Here is a 16,794-nt window from a genome sequence, read left to right as displayed (position 1 = left end):
TTCAGCTACAGAATGTGTGCAGTGAAAAAAAGTGACACACTGAGTTTGAGAAGAATGTTTAACAAAGAGCTTATTTTACTCATTGGATCACATTTTAAAAAGAGCCTGGCTTTTTGCATAACAATCATAATGAGGTTTCAAAACTAATCGTTACTGTTCGTGAAGCACATGCTAGCTGAATGAGACTGGCATAGCTAAAATAAAAGCAATACAACACTGTACCTGTATATTACTCACCTGACCTTGGGTTTTTGCTCTTTGCTGTGTGGATATTCTCCCTGGTTTCCTAAACCTTTGTCCAATCACGCTCAGCTCATTTCTGGCTTCTTTTTCTTTTCTCATTAATGGATTGGCTGATAAAGCATCCTGCCTGACAGCCTAAAAAAGGAGACTTAAAAGCAGAAGCAAGTCTTTTAAAACACGTATTCAAAGTTTTTTTTTTTTTAAATTTCTCCATTTTTGGTAACTTCAATTATTGGGATTAGTCAACTGGAAAATTCAAAGAAATTATGATGGTGCTGATATTCCACGTGTGGCTTTGTGCAATCACTTCCACTGAATCGCCTTATTTCAAAGGAACATATTCTATACTTTTTAATTCTTTTTAAAATTTGCGGTAATTACTTTAATTTTTTTCTGTCAGGTCACTTTATTTTGCTATTTTGTAAACTTTTCATTAATGTATGTTTTTATTTCATACTTAAAATGTAACTGTAAATGTAATTAGTATTTCACACACTTTGTCTTCGCACACAGTCGCCCGCTTGTGTTCAATTTATCACACATGCGCACAAATGGTGCACTCTAGCCACAGAGCAGGGTGAGGACATGTTGATTATCAGGAGAAAAAGTCAACATACTTGTAATTTTAGTGCTTTTAAGCACTTATTATTTAAATTATTCACTTGTGCTGGACCCTTCATACAAAAAGAGTGATATGCAGAACACTCTTTTTTATAGCAGCATTGCCATTCTGCAAAAAATGATATCACGTTAATCATGGCTTAATACTCCAATAACATTATTGTGACTGTTACCAAATTATGGAATTTATTAAGGATTCATAGGAAGTTTTAAACAACTGCATTCTACATTGTGAAGTTAATGTCTCATATACTACATTTCATAGAATAAATTGTGGATTAAAAGATACACATTGTATAAAAAATAAAAAAGCAACTAATCATCATAACTGTGGCATTCATTATTTTTTCGAGTCCTCTCGTACTGATCTAGGTACACGCTAATTACATGTAGATAGCAACAAGTACAGTTTCTGCTTTAGCAACCAAAATAAACATTTAAACCAACAGTTCGTCGATAATGCCTCTCATAAACTGAGTAATGAGAGTAATGTTAGTGTGGCATTGAGAAAGTGGAGCATTGTTACAAACTGTAACTGTATGAGCATCACATGTTTACCGTTGAGTAGCAGTAAGTACAGAGAGTAATAAAGTTTTCTGTCACTGTGAGATCAGGAGGACAAGCATGTCTGGTCTTTACCTCGGCAAGTGCAGATGCCTGAACAGTCTGATACACATGCTTTCAGGGTAAAAACATACAAATACATCCATGATGATAGCGTTGGTTCTGCTGGGATTCAGATCAGTAGGCCATGCCACTTTGCTACTGGCTGACGGACTGAGCGCATCATCAAAGTCCAGTGCTCATCTTCTGAACTCTTCTCCTTCCCCACACTCAGCTGTCCGATCAGCTGTTTGGCTGATTTGCTTGTTGGGCGAGTTTCATATATAGAGACCAAAATTTTACACCGCTCCAGATGAACCTCCGGCAAGGAGAACAAGAGGACCTCATTGAAAACAGTCACCAGGCACCGAGCCACTGTAGAGCTTTTCTGGTACTTTAGCTTGAACTGATTGCACTGGACGCTGATCCTGGCATACAGGGCTGTGCAACACACACATACACAGATTACATGTATTTATAACCGTACGTGCATCAAAGCTGGCGTCTTTTTTGTGTGAAGGTGTCTTTTTTAAATTTACCTGTATTTGGGGTTATCTCAGAAAGGACAGTTTTGACCTTTAGCAGGCCAACCTCCAGCCTCTGAGACGTGGGAAGAAATTTCAGGGACAAAAGCACCTCTCCAACAAGATCCTTTGGAGAACGCATCAGTATAATATACATTTATGCACAGTTAAAAAAAAAAGTGATATAGCTGTAGGCACAAACATAAATGACAGTATTCAGCAGGGCTAAAAATCACCACATAAGCACAAAATGTATTAAATGGCCACAGTAATAACTGTATATTATACAGTTATTACTGTGTAACATTTTTTTCTTTTGTTTGATCTTAAATTAAAGAGGCAAAGGTCATCCTGTGGTTTCAGTTGCACTAGTGTTACAAATATAATTTTCTTTTCTTTGAGCAATTAAAAAAATATTACATTAATTATTATTGCCCCAATATAATAATTTATTATTATAGTAAGATAGATGCATAGACGGATGCCATGTTCAGTTATTGAAATATCATTGACAATAATGATGACACCATACGATCCACAAATTACACAAACCAGTAAAAGTTAAACTAAACTTTCTGTGGAAAATAAAATTCTAGATACACAAATGCACTTTTGGGTTCACCTGTGCAATTCTAAATTTCGCCTCACTCGTGGTACATTAATGCTGTAGACAAAATATTAGGCATAGGTACTATAAACAATAACAAAAAATATTGCTTTTCTGAAAATGGAACAATTTTTGTGTGGACTATGAAGAAGGATTATATAGTTATAACAATGTACTCTATTATATTTTTACTATCATCTATCACGTCTGTAAATGTCTGTTTAATTATTTCCAGTTACACAATGAATATTAGCTTTCATTTTTATTATTATGGCTAAATATAGTTATTATATAGTTTTATAATCATATTGACATACTCTGTATTTCACCTTTACATAACATCAACTACTTGAGATGCTACTGAAAGCCAGTCCTGTGTGCATGCTGTGTGTTGTGTGTGTGCGCCCCCTGCAGTACCTTCTGGGGTATCTTTAGATCCTCTTGTAGTTCCAGAGGGTAGGAGATGTTGAGCTGTCCTAAAGGAACCCTCACATCTCCTAACACTGTGTTTCTGGAGAATTTATCAAAGTCTCTTACCTGAGATGCATACAGACACCTGATAAATGATTTACACCACAACAGATAAAAACGTTTATCATTCACACTTTTTTCTCTCAACAAGTGAAAAGAGACTAAAGTACTATAACATAGCTGTAGTGCTTATGGTTTTAAATTCTCTGGCCCTTGAAATGTGACAGCTAACATGCAAACTACATGCACGATGTAGTACAAGCAATACCGTTTGAGTCCTGAACAAATATGTTTTAAGAATGAGAGATATGTAGTGCAGAACCTCCATCCTTAGGTTGATGTGATGAAGCTTTTCCTCTTGTAAAACACAGCTGAACTGGTCTCCAAATAAAGGGTTACAGCTGCCTTTCACAATGCGAGTACGCCACTCCTGCAGTACTGTCCACAGAACAGGCGACAAGCCTTCCCCCTGAGAGGATCACACCAGTAATTTATGACACCTTTGTCTTTAGTACAGAGATGCTGTGCTGAATGAAAACTTAAAGACAGCGTGGATTGTATTTTTTAAATATGTATCAAGAAAAGGAAGAAAATAAGTTCACGGAAAATAATAATACAACAAACTTACCTCTTCATCTTTAAAGCCCTCGACTTCGCCCTCTGATCCAGCCCACATGAGCAGTATTTTAACAAATGGTTGGAGGGTTCGGCTCTCACTCTGTTCCAAAAGCCCCTCCACCTGCAGCACGGTGACCACCAGACGTGACTGCATCTGATCATAGTAGACGGAGAATCGTAATGATCCATCCACCTGGTACGAGAGGATATGTTAGGAAAGACCCAAAGACTGTAGTTGATTTTGCCTGAAACTGTGTCATCAGTCATTTACTGTTAATCTTATTTTTGGAGGATTGATGGGACATTTTTTTTAAAAGATGTTTAAATTTCTGTTACATACTCAAATACTTGCCATTAGGAAAAGAATGTAAAACTAAATTCAACCTGCTTATCTTTTAGTCACCCTGATTCATCCTGAATATCTAAACAGATGGCAGAAGGATTTACAGGACATTTAGCTCAGACATCTTTGGTTGACAGAAGATGAATCCTAATGACTGTGGTGAGGTGCTCGTACAGCCAGAGAAAGGAGTCTACACATGTATCTGTAAGCATATGTGTAATTCATGCACAAGTGCAAGGGTATCTGTATGCATACTTACACTGCATTTTTTAACGTGTCTCTCTATAAACTCACTCTTGGCGCCACCATGTGGTTATGTTTATGGTTTACTAGTAAGAGAGCAGCTTGTAGCGTTTACCTAAACGTTGGCATCTCTATTTAATGATGGGAAAATCTCAATTTTACACCACTTAATTAATCGGCCAGCTTTATTTAGTAGACTTTAAATAAAAAAAGTGATACATTCATAACATATTTAAGCTGTGCATAATTGGTGCTCATTGCCAGATGTTACTGGTGTTGTTTTATGAATCTTTAAATTTTGGATCTTTAAATAACTGTAGAAACACCAACAGAGCAACACCGCACTAAAAAAAAGAATATACTTCCTGTTTTGTCTCTCATTAATAATTTCACTGGACCTTGGGTTTCTGTCTGTCCAAAATAAAATATATAAACTGGATAAAATACCAGTTTTACCTTTTGAATAGTTGCCTGCTCTTCTTTGTCTCCGGCTGCCTCTGTGGATGCTAAGGAGGTAAACGAGGGCTGAGACAGGCAGCGACTCAGTCTGTGGGCCTCTGTGCTGACATCCTCCAGCTGCAGGCACACACAAATGCGCACTATTTACCCAGAAATTAAAAAAGAAAGCAGGCTAGTTGTATAAGCCTTTATAACACAGAGCACAATTAATTTTTAAGCCTCTGCTCTTTAAAGACTCAGATCTATTGAGGAAATACTTAGATATTCCACATGTACACGCTGTCATGATGGATCTGGTTTCATGTACATAGCATTCAAAGGGTATTCATTTATAACTGTCCTTAGACTAGAGTCCTTCACTCGCATCATAGTTGTTATTGCCTGCTCTATCACAAAGGTGCTCAAGGTGATTTAGATGTAGTAGCTTCAGCTTGTAATACTACATTAAAATGCTGCCTACATTCAGGTTTACATCTGTGGTCCTCAATTTTCATCAGTCTTAATTTAGCCATCATTTGCCCTTGTTATAACACTCTACATGAAGCTTTTACACTCAGCAGAACTTTTCCTGACACGGGTCAGTCATGTGGTACGAAGCAAACAGCAGACTATCCAAATAAACTGCCCGACTTCTCAAACACATCCACACAAACACCCCACCCAGCCTGTGGTTTACTTATCTGCCTTCTCTCTGACAGTCCTCTAAAACAGTCCTTAGTAGAGTTACATGCTAAATGCTGACTTCTGTGGTACAAAATATAGTAAAACTCTTAATTGTGTGGTATTTATATCATCCTGTTTTACTAATTTCCCACTGAAAATTCTCATGTTTAAGTAAATTGGCATTACCTGATCACACCGTGAATCTACAATTTTCAGAAAAATTCACTTCATTTTTCTTTAAGCAGTCCTAAATATGTCCTGAATTTCTCACCAATTCTGTTCCAGAATCTTAACATGTAACTCAATAACTGTCCGAAAGAAATTAGCAGCAATATATTACATTTCAGAGATTCACCTTGTTCAGATGCACAAATCCCAAGTATCAACTGAAAGACAGCAGATTCCTTGAAGCAGGATTTTCTCTTAACCTGGTTCATACAGTCTGGTCAAGACCATGTGCACATTAGTGCTCAATTGTGATAAAGTTTCCTCTTACTTTGGTACTTGGAGCTCCTGAGTAGTTTCCTGTTGTCGTTGGCCCTTCGTCTGAATACAGCAAATCATTATGCCCTGTTGCAGAAAACAGACAAAACCATACATTTAATAATTTGTGTCACAGTCACTCTGGCTTGTCAATATGCACTACACTGAGTCTTACTGTAATGTAATTCCTACTCACCTGCATCTTGCTGGGTGTATGTAGTGTATTTCTCTGTGCAGAATCTGTAGATCTGCCAGGCTAAGATGCCCAGAGCCAGCAGCAGCAGAATGATGGAGATACCCAGAATGCAGTATTTGACCACATCAGAAAATGGCATTCTCAGCTCTCCAGCTTTTGAAAACAGCTCCATAGGAGCTGGGTAGTCTATAAGAGTCACCATGGCTTTCTGCGGCCATGTGGTCTGCACATACCTCTGCAATACAGGAACACAGAGCATGTGAGGACCATAGCTGGGTGGATTAAAGGACCTGCTAATAGCAGGTATGTAATGTAATGTATGTAAAAAAAAATATACAGTACTATCCATGTAATGCCACAGTGAATTAAACTAACATTAATGTTTAATCCATCAGTATACACAAGCACTATAATCAAAATTATTATTATTGTTGTTATCCACAAGTTTTCAAATTTGCTGTTACAAAAAAGCTGGAAAAAATAGTAAAGCATGTTGTTATTTTTTAAAATTAAGATTCCAAATTACAGTTATTTACTTGCATTCCCAGATGGAAAAGGTGTTTTCTTAATTGTATAGATTTTTTTTAAAATTCTTAATTGTTTTTACACACTGTATACATTAACAATACATTGTTTCTGATGTTAACCAACAGTGAAATTTACAAAAATACTCAGCACTGATTTTGAAATGATCATCTAGTTAGGAAGAATCAATTAATGTCGATTAATCTATTACAGTTTCACACTACATGTGTATGAAAATATAAAGTTTGAAGATGTTACTTGGACACTTGGGAACTGGATTTAAAAAAAAATTGTATTCTCCTATTTTTAGGCTAATAGCTAATAATACGTATCAACACATTATTAAAATATAGCAAAGGACACTCAGTGACAGATCATTGACAAATAATTAAAATCTCGGCTGGTCTTTTGTTCATTGCTCTTTTTCGCTGAAAACTTTTTAGTAAAAGTAAAAAAAAAACAAACCCATTTACTGGATTGTCCTCAGAGAGAAAATCAAACAAGCATTGCAGGGAAAAACAATGTTCTAGTTGTTGGTGACTGTTGTTATAATTTGGCCTAACTAATTGAATCCACAGTCCAGTTTTGAGGCACTGAACCTGGATTGTATGCACATAATATATAATAATAAAGCACAAATGAGTCTAGACATATATCAGCTTAACTACTGTTTTCCTTCATGTTGAATGTAGTAAAGCAGAACCTGATGAACATTTTTCTACAACTTTCTTTAATTTGCCAAAAGAAAAACAGTATATTTTTATATCATTTTTCTTCTAAAGCTGTTGTATACAGTTAGTGGCATTAACAAAGTTTTACACCTGCACCTTTACCAAAAATTCTAGACATGTGCACACTAAATACCTACCAAATGTCCAAATGCCCTGGTATTATCTGAGCGTTCCCTCTGGGGAAGAAAAACAGTACAGCTGTATCTCTTTTCTAAAAAATGCTTATCAGAAATTGTTTCATCAAAGAGCACTGGACCTGCTCTGTGCAACATGACGGAAAAAGCAGTACCTAATGTTTCTATTAAGACAAAGTAAAAATCTAAGGCAATTATACAATGTGTTGCTAGGTCACAGAATTTAAAAGGACAGGTAAAAGGTAAAAACAGACATACACTTCACTACTGCACAGACCTTCTGTTGCTGCTTGAATCGTGGCTAAAATTGCTTTAAGGACAGTTAAATATTTACCTGTGATAAGTTAAAAACTGAGGTCTCCTTTTTCTTCTTTCCTTTTCCTGTGCTATAAATCCACTGTGTGAGCGCTTACATCTCCACAGAAACAAAAGAACTTCTCTGCAAAGAGAAATTCAAACTAGTACCTTATCATGTAACTGTTGCTCCTACTTTGGTCACTCTACACTCACACACTCACTCACACACGCACACACACAGACACACACCCTCCCTCTCTCTCTCTCTTTCACCTAACACATGACTATCAACACACCATTCTGGGCAGACTGGTTTGATTAGATACGAATTACATTTCAGAGAGCTTAGCTCAGTGTGACCTGATCCCAGCCTCTCTTCTTCATAAAGATTCCTCTGCAGGCCTGTTTACTGAATGTTCAGGTTAGATACTTCAGAAGTGAATTATTGAAACTTGGAAAATAAGCATTTTCTAAGTTGCATGTTCAGTTACAGCTCTGCTTTATCATCTCTGTGGCCAAGCTGGCTGCAGATACAGGTGTTATAAAATGACAGTGGTAACGTACTTTCAACAGCTTAAAGGTCAGCCAGGATCATGCCCTGTTTGTCTTAAAACGCTTCCCTTGAAATCGTCTTGCTGAATGGTCACCTAATATGTTGCAGGACTGCTTGCTGACAGCAAGGCCTGCAAATGGGAAAAGGAAATGTATGTAAAAATTGGCCTATCAAGTAACACTTAAGACAGGTAAAGTGTTTTTAGAAGAATGAGGAAGAAAAGCTTGATGACTAAGCTTTCTCCTTTCCTTGTCACTCTCAGAATTAACATTGCTTTTATTTTGCAACTTTTTAAAACCCAGTCAAAGAACTGCTTCATGAAACTTACACTGAAACTTAAAACGTCACACAGGGAACTTCATATTACATGACCATTGCATTGTGGGCATGAGTCATGAGTTTTCTTCTTCAACACTGTGATATGGCTGAAAGGTGTCTTCTGATCAAAGTGCAAAACAGTGGAGGCACAGTTTGGTTTTGGGTTAAGACTTTCACAGAAGTGATGCTTATGGCTTATGACCTATACTGCAGCCAAACACCAGGGAGCAATAGAGACATTTTGGCTTCATTTTTGCTGTTGTGCCGTCCATGTTTTCTACAGCCATTGCTTTAGAGCACAGGTGTCGAACTCCAGGCCTCGAGGGCTGGTGTCCTGCAGGTTTTAGATGCGTCCTTGATCCAACACAGCTTATTTAAAAGGCTAAATGACCTCCTCAACATGTCTTGAAGTTCTCCAGAGGCCTGGTAATGAACTAATCATTTGATTCCAGTGTGTTGACCCATGGTGATGGAGATGTATGAAGATTGGTGGGGTCAGAAGTAGGATGCCAAGGGGGCATATACTTTTACAACCTTGTCCCACATTCTTTGTAGCTGTTAATGTTTTTTAATTCCCTATCAGGGTTGCAATGGTATGAGAATTTCTAGGTGCAATAACTAACGGCATTGTGGACTTCAATTGTTACACCTTTATTTTTGCAAAGCTAAATCCACTAAAATGTCTACAAGCACACTCAACATGCAAAGGACTGAAACTGGGTCACAGCTTCTTTGACGGTATTTTTGCCAGTGTCCTGATTTTTGTATGTATTGGAGTTGAATCTTAAAAACACTGTCACACATTTTTAAAATGACTATTCAACTAAATAAACAATCACTTGTGGCCATATTTGCTATTGTGGAACAACAAGTATCTCCTAGGAACAAAAAATAGACAAACATTACATTTGCCACTTTGAACTGGATTCACTCACTGACTGAGGGAAACTAAGTAGATAAATTTGAGACAACCTAAAACACTTAATGGACTATATGAAAACTAAGCTTTACATCCATTTCCACTACTTAAACAGTGGCACCCATATATAAACTTAGCATTCTTAATGGTATTGATGAATGCTATCGCTTCTGTCCTAGTCTTAGGAACTCATTGCAGTCTAAAGAATAACTGTTTTGTGCATTTGCCTGCCTGTTCTTGTGGTGTCATTTACTTTATGTGTTTAGAAAATTATACAAAAAAAAAAAAAAAAAAAAAAAAACCACTGAAGAAATGAACATCATCCTTTCACCTCATTTCAGTTTCTAAATAAATATTATTCACAATAACTCTTTAAGGAATAAACCAAAAGACAGTTTTGTTTTAATAAATTATTTATTAGAACTGAAAATTGAAACAATTTTTAAAGCAAATATGTGTAAAAAGACTTCCATCTTTTTACAGTCTCCCACTGGAGCAAACAAAATAAGGGGAAAATAAATTAATAAACCCTACTTCTTTTGAAGGAATACAAACAGGAAAGGTGCACTAGCCTGAACTATTCTCCAAGCAGGCGAGATGACTATGAGCAAATTAAATTCTCCATCCTAATACGAAATATTATCATACGGCTGTTAAACATCATACCATGGTTTAAGGGCAAATCTGCGAACTGCTGCTAACCTAGTCCCTATGTAGTCAAAGGAGCTTGCAAAGAAAGCTTGCAAAGATGACCTGGATGACTGAGAACCTTCACAGACATAGTCCCTATGTAGGATATTTTATTGGATATCTGTTGTACATGTAATCATTGTGAAGACACTGGTGGACTGAGAACCGATTTGCACCACGGCTGGTGTTATTTCACAGCAAGACAATCCAAAAGCCTAATAAAGTAAGGCTAAAAAGTAGGTTATAAGCTAGTGAGGTAGCTAGACAAGTAGCAGATGTCATTTTTTATTTTTTGCCCCCCAAAATACACAGCAGGCCCACCCTGAGCGACGAAAAGTTCATGGAGTTTGTGCTAACATTTGTAAAATCTAGTCTGTGATTTTCTCTTACTAACACAACATGCGCTTCCCTGACCGCAGGGCTCAGTGCACTTTTTGAAGGGGACAAAGCAAAACGGTTTGGAAAAAGCTCTGGTAGATATGCTCCTATAAAGTGGAATGCAGCACAATCAAAGCCATAGATACATTCATTCTTGCATAGTTAGAGTAAAAGCAATAACCATTAGGATGAGTTAAGAATTCTCAGTCATCCTTCTCATAACTGATGGACATCAAGTTCACCAAGGTATCTGCTCTCCTGTAAAGTTCAGAAATGAGCCATGGTCCTTTTCAGTTAGCCCTCCAATCACAGACAACATGAAAGAAATACTGTCCTCGGGACTCAGTGGAGCCTGGAAGGAGATGGAGAGAACAGAAAAGCAAATGAAACACACACTTCTGTCATGATCCCAGGTCTGTTCTCGGGGTATTTGTGTGTTTTGGAGTGTTATTCAAATTCATTCTTGTTTATTATAAGGTTAGGTCTCTCTTTGGGTCTCTTTTATAACCATCTACATTTTCAGGTTTCGCGTCTTTTACTTAGCATTTTCAGTCTTTAGTTCACAGTTTGAGTTTCTATTTGTATCAGAGTTTGATTCCTCAGTGTCTTCCTTCATCTTATTGTCCTGAGTTAAGTTCACTCAGATTTACTTTTTAATTTTCTATTTTACTTCGCTAATCACACTCTTTGTGTATTGTTTCTAGTTTAACCTCCTCATTTACCTTGACTGTGCTCAGCTGTGTTTAGCTTCTCTTACATTTCTGCTCTCCTCATTACTTCATGTTTATTTTTAGCCCCAGTTTGCCTGTGTTCTTTGTTGCATCATAATGTGTTTTAACCATCCATCCATCCATCCATCCATCTTCTTCCGCTTATCCGGGGCCAGGTCGTGGGGGCAACAGCCCAAGCAGAAAAGCCCAGACCTCCCTCTCCCCAGCCACCTCCTCCAGCTTGTCTGGGGGAACACCATGGCGTTCCCAGGCCAGCCGAGAGATATAATCTCTCCAGTGTGTCCTGGATCTGCCCCGGGATACCCTGGCAACTGTTGCTTTTATTTTTGTGCTTTTTGTATTTTAGACTCTTTTGGGGTTTTTTTTGTTAAACCAACAGGCTTTTGTTATTTTGGATCTGGACTTGATATAGTTACAAGCAGCAGCTTATATTTGAGTCCTTTTAACTACTATACTCCAATCCATGACATGTTTTTACACACACACACACCATTTACGGTATATATCACAGTGGTACAGCCCGTTAATAAGTCCAACGCATTCTCTCTGTCTTCCTCATCGATTATGCGTACCTTAAAGTCATTCAGAGTAGGCCCTTACCTCTGACCCCCCCATGTCAGTGCGTACCCAGCCGGGGTGTATAGCCATACAGAGAATCCCATCTGGCTCTAGGTCTACAGCCATGCAGCGACTAACCATGTTTAGTGCACTCTAAAAAGACAAGCACAAACAGATTACCATGAAACACAAAAAAAAAAGAATTTCACCTTGACCCCTCTTTTCATACTCACATCACAGTACAGTTAACCCAAGTTAACTGATGTCCCTCAGCAGTCCGTTACTTTTTATTATGCAGTATTCTCTAATAACTTCTTTCTTTTAACCTGGAAGTTGCTGGGAGCTCCTGCTAGCTGCTAATAGCCAATAATTACTGTTCTGAATGTTTTGTGCAACTCGACATGGTCCACACACCTATAACAGCAATATTAATGCGAAATACTCACAGCTTAAATAAACTGTAATTATTCTTTAAATCACAGTAACAATACCTTGGATGTCCTGTAGGGGTACCATTTGAAGTTGTTGGCCCTCTCACCCCAAGCGAGCTCCACAGAGCCCAGCAGTGAGGTCACGTTAATAACCGCTGCCCTCTGGATTCCCATTGTAGCTGAGCCCCCTGCCCCTCCTCTGGATGCAGCTTTTTTTAGAAGAGGCAGATATGCCTGGCAGAAAAAAGAAGACACACACATTATAGCTGGAAGCAGCAATAAAGTCACAGTTTATGAATGGTTTAAAATTATTTAAAAAACTATAAAATGTATAGTTTTTATTTTAGTAGTTTAATATTTATATTTACATATGCTCTGTAACATGCTGATTATTATACTTTTAACATTTTAAATATGAACTTGTCAGACTGACACATTTCACACTGTGTCTTTAGAGATGACGCTAGTGCTGCCCTCTGGTGGCAGCATTTCTATGGAGCGGGCAAAAAGCCACAATTCTCCACACACACTTCTTCAATTCTCTCAAACTTTACTGATGCTACTGAAATATTCTGCTTTTATTTAATTATTATTTTTACTTAAAAAAAATCAAAACAAAAAAAGAAAAATCAACAAGTTAAAGCAGAGATCAACGATGGGTCTCCAAAAAAACCCTAATAATACAGTCAGACAGCTTCAAACTGCTTGATTCTCCACAAAGCAACTCTATTTAAAAACAAGCATTTTTAAGACAAATGGCAGCTACACCCTTTTCGTTTTTTTATAGGTTAAAATAAGTTTTTCCTCAAATTACTGATTAATCATTCAGTCATTAAAACTCTCTGGGACAAACAAAAAACAAACAAAGACCTAAGATGACATTTTCAGTTTTGTTACAATCTGAAGTGTAATTATCTCCCAAAGCCTGCAGAGAGGGCCGAGAAGCAGTTGTCTGCTCTAAAGTGTGTGATGTAGTGTTGATTTAAAACTACATTTACAACTTTGCAGACGGTGATTATAGAAGACGTCCGGGCAGCAATTTGGCCGTGCACAGTTGCAGAAAGGGTTCTTTAACAGAAGCAAACTGTGTGTCAGGAACAATCTGCCACGCTGCCATGCTTCTGATCAGTGCCTGAGTTTTACCAGCACAGGAGGGTTACTCTGTAGTCCACCCTAAAATCAGCGGCCAACAAAATAATTGACTTTTAATTAATATTTATGGCATTCAGTCTGCCCCAGGCAACAGAGTTTTGTTACTTCTGTCCATCAAGGTCGTGTCTTTATGTTGGCTTCCAGCACTGAGGAAATGAAACACTCATGGGTCCTGCTTGCGGCGACTGAGGAAAACAGAATGCTGCACTCTTTTCTTTTGGTTATTTCACTGTCTGATTATGTAAAATGTTCCAAATAAAACTTTTTTAGAGCTACTAAGTAGCTGACTCACAGCACAGAAGGTGGCAAGAGCCACACAATATATAAATAAAAAATACCTTAGTGATCATTAGAGGAGCCACAGTGTTGGTGTGGAAGTTTTCTATCATCATCTCGGCGGTAACAGAATGAAAGTCGGCCACCACTTTCATGCCCGCATTGTTGATCAGGCAGTTCAGACCTTCTTCTTGCACCAGCTTGCTCACCTCTTCTACAGACTTCTCTATGCTCTCCTGGTTCACTACGTCTAGTAAAGAGACATAAACTAATCAAAGCTGAACATAAAAACAATCATGCAACACTCGCAGCAACAAGAAATTCGGGGCTAAAGAATCATAAAAGGACAAGGTGATCATGAAATGTGGCTCAGATCTTAAATACAATGAATTGCATTAAGCCATGTGTTTGGCTGATTAGATATTTACAATAACAAGCAGTTCAACGGGTGTATCTAACAAAGTGGCCGATGGCCTGTCGTAAAGACTGTGACTTTGTGTTTTAATTTTTCCTAAATTTTTTCTGTCTATACACAGAAAACAATGTTCTTCTCAGTCTTACCCAAAGTGATTATGTGGATGTTGGGATGCTTCTCCGCCAGTTCTTGAAGTTCCTGTAGGTCAAAAGCACAGTTGGATAGCGGTGAGGGAGGATGTCTTGATCCTGTTTATTTCTATGTTAACTGAGGGGCGTACTACAAACCAAGCTCACGATAGCCAGGGTCTGTTTGTGTTAACTGCCTCAAGAAAACCTTACCGGCTATGACCAAAATTGGTTTCCAACTTTCTCTGGTAACAAAGGCTTTCTGATTCAGACACTGTGCATATTTTCTGATGCAAAAGACCAATTTCCAATTATTAGCGGCACTTACAGCAATGTGACAAATACACAGGTAGTTTATGCAAATTGAATTTCTTCCTCAGAAAATCCATAATCACACTCAGAGCATATTGTCGAAAAAAGTGAAAATGTATCAATTTCAAACCACCACCTTTGTGACATTTAAAATTCAGACTCAACACGACTTGCTAAATTATAAATCCTGCTTCATAGTACAGCCCTCTGGTGACCATCAGTATTTGCTCAAAGGAGGAGACTAACTGGCCAGTGTACTTTTTCTCCTTACTTGAATGTCAACATGTTTGCCTTGTCAGTGGAGTGTTGTTTGAACATGTCACCTAAAAGAAATGTTGCTGTATTTTTGATGCTGCATAAAGACACAAAAGCTGCTGATAGGATAAGGATACAAAAGCATAATGACAAGTAACACAATATGAGATCCCATCAGACAAGCTCTCTCTCACACACAGATTCCACTATAACATACAGGCCAAAGTCATTTCCGATTATGTTACCCATGTATACTGAGATTGTTGCCACTTTTTTTATATTAACAAACTCCAAAAATTTAGCTAAAAATAAAATAGAATTTAATTCATGTGGTAAGGACCCTACAATAAAATAAACAAAACCCCAACAATCAAAGACGCCTTTTGGGCGTGCACTTAGCAACAGTGGGAAGGAAAACCAGACTTTTAACAGGAAGACACCTCCAGCAGAAACGGGCCCAGGGACAGGGAGCTATCAGCCGTGACCACTTTGGGGTTAAAATTACCATGATAGGTGTATGGAAACTTCTAGGATAATCTTTTACTCAAACACTTTAAACATGGATCAGCGCTGGCGGAAACAAGTCTTTATTTAGCCTTTATCCTACACATGACAATGTTTGAAATAATCTTAAATTTAACATATCTTTATTAAGAACATATTTTAATTTAAATTGTGGGTGTTTTAAAGAAAAGATCAATATAGTATACATCACTTTTTTTCTTATAGTTTTACTAAAATATGACATCTTTTAAAATAAATACCTAACCTCTTCTTTTACTTTACGAATAACTTGTAAAACTTATACGAAATGTTCATTTTAGCGTTTTTTTTAACCAAGTCATACTTTTTATTTCTATTTCTATTTTTTTTTTTAACGAAAGGGGGAAATTATTCCGTTTCAGCGTGTTATATTCACGCGTCTGCACAGATGAGTCAAATACGCATGCGCCGACGGATTACTTAAACGCGACCAAAGCGACGTTCACTGAAATACGAAGAATCGCTGTTTGACTATTCTCGGGAGTCAACATACACACTTGTATTATCCAAATAGCTGTCTTTGGAATGGTCCATCAGCTGTATTCCATTATTGCTACGCCATCAATGCATACAACGAGTTTCATGTTGGTGTTTACCTGTGCGTTACCAGGGTTTCTGCACGTGGCTATTATCTTTCCAGGTGAAAACTGTCCACTTGCCAGACTGTCCACTAACTGCAGCCCGAGGCCCCGGCTGGCTCCTGTAATCAGCACAGAGCCGCATTTTTTAAAATTCACAGCAGCACTCATGACGGACTGTATATGTCCCTGTGCGCGAGCTCTTAGATAATCTGCAGGCGTCACGCGACTCCTCCAGCAGGGGGAAGGCTTGCTCTACTGGGGCTTGCGCTTCTTCTTCTTCGTCTAGTTTCATTAAATTTCCATCCTTGTAAGTTTCATTACTGCCTCCTTCTGGTTTTAGTTTTTCATTGCAGCCCACTGTTGTCACATAATTGCTGCTGTTGCTTCAGTTGCTCTAAAAACTTAAATATGCAAAAAGTCACGCATGGCTCCACTCTCTTCTCTTCTCTGCCCACAGTTTTTGGACACTGGATATTTATCTAAACCTGTAAGTTACTGTAATTATTTGTAAACTTTTAATGACTGGCTATTTTCTACTCTACCCCAGTTCTTCAACATCACCTCAAATCAGCAGTTAGACAGCTGAAACTTGGACACAGTTTGGTGTTCTGCCAGGACAAGCTCGCTGACATTGAGCTTTCGGGACCATGACCTCAAATCATTTTAAAAAATTGTGGGCTATACTCTAAACCTGTTTTCTTCTCAGGAAACCACAAAGTATAAAAGCACTGCAACAGTTGTGCCAAGAGGAGTGCTCAGATATTCAGCCAGAACTATACCAGAAGCTTGCTGG

The 16,794-nt window shown here is 37.9% G+C and overlaps 2 protein-coding genes and 1 long non-coding RNA gene across 6 annotated transcripts in view; all 3 read right to left on the bottom strand.

The window, feature by feature from the left end:
• LOC146513692 (uncharacterized) overlaps positions 1-16,794 on the bottom strand; it is a 296,792-nt gene that overhangs the window by 11,315 nt on the left and 268,683 nt on the right. The gene's annotated exons all lie outside the window — the stretch shown is intronic.
• syt19 (synaptotagmin XIX) lies at positions 800-8,169 on the bottom strand. Of its 2 annotated transcripts, XM_085168466.1 has the most exons (10): positions 7,799-8,168; positions 7,468-7,506; positions 6,075-6,309; positions 5,892-5,965; positions 4,730-4,849; positions 3,698-3,880; positions 3,392-3,538; positions 3,016-3,135; positions 2,007-2,118; positions 800-1,908 (listed from the first exon to the last, which is right to left on the bottom strand). In XM_085168466.1, exons 3-10 carry the CDS (start codon positions 6,274-6,276, stop codon positions 1,601-1,603), a joined length of 1,266 nt encoding a protein of 421 aa, XP_085024592.1. In that variant the 5' UTR covers positions 6,277-6,309; positions 7,468-7,506; positions 7,799-8,168; the 3' UTR covers positions 800-1,600. The 2 variants fall into 2 exon arrangements, with proteins under 2 accessions (XP_085024592.1, XP_085024593.1); XM_085168467.1 differs by lacking the exon at positions 7,468-7,506 and having other exon boundaries at positions 7,799-8,169.
• On the bottom strand, positions 9,268-16,251 carry LOC146513700 (uncharacterized). Of its 3 annotated transcripts, none has more exons than XM_085168468.1 (6): positions 16,017-16,248; positions 14,329-14,380; positions 13,830-14,017; positions 12,400-12,573; positions 11,951-12,061; positions 9,268-10,971 (listed from the first exon to the last, which is right to left on the bottom strand). In XM_085168468.1, the coding sequence occupies exons 1-6, from the start codon at positions 16,167-16,169 to the stop codon at positions 10,858-10,860; spliced, it is 792 nt and encodes a 263-aa protein (XP_085024594.1). In that variant the 5' UTR covers positions 16,170-16,248; the 3' UTR covers positions 9,268-10,857. The 3 variants fall into 3 exon arrangements, 2 of the variants coding, with proteins under 2 accessions (XP_085024594.1, XP_085024595.1); XR_014875355.1 differs by lacking the exon at positions 9,268-10,971 and adding an exon at positions 12,142-12,322 and having other exon boundaries at positions 11,959-12,061; positions 16,017-16,251; XM_085168469.1 differs by lacking the exon at positions 9,268-10,971 and having other exon boundaries at positions 12,061-12,322; positions 16,017-16,251.

Source organism: Neolamprologus multifasciatus, chromosome 7 (genome assembly GCF_963576455.1).
Source record: "Neolamprologus multifasciatus chromosome 7, fNeoMul1.2, whole genome shotgun sequence".
Classification (NCBI taxonomy): Eukaryota; Metazoa; Chordata; class Actinopteri; order Cichliformes; family Cichlidae; genus Neolamprologus; species Neolamprologus multifasciatus.
The sequence above is the reverse complement of the archived record's forward strand: the minus strand, read 5'-3'. Positions and strand labels throughout refer to the sequence as shown.

Bases quoted from the DNA above. Each gene is read 5' to 3' on its own strand.
- syt19 (XM_085168467.1), bottom strand. From the start codon at position 6,276: ATGGTGACTCTTATAGACTACCCAGCTCCTATGGAGCTGTTTTCAAAA. The intron at 2,119-3,015 runs GTACTGCAGGGG...CGTTCTCCAAAG, and splicing joins ATCTAAAGATACCCCAGAAG to GATCTTGTTGGAGAGGTGCT. The intron at 1,909-2,006 runs GTAAATTTAAAA...TGTGTTGCACAG, and splicing joins TGAGATAACCCCAAATACAG to CCCTGTATGCCAGGATCAGC.
- LOC146513700 (XM_085168468.1), bottom strand. From the start codon at position 16,169: ATGAGTGCTGCTGTGAATTTTAAAAAATGCGGCTCTGTGCTGATTACA. The intron at 14,018-14,328 runs GTAAGACTGAGA...TCTCTTTACTAG, and splicing joins CATCCACATAATCACTTTGG to ACGTAGTGAACCAGGAGAGC. The intron at 10,972-11,950 runs GTAAGGGCCTAC...ATCTCCTTCCAG, and splicing joins CTGACATGGGGGGGTCAGAG to GCTCCACTGAGTCCCGAGGA.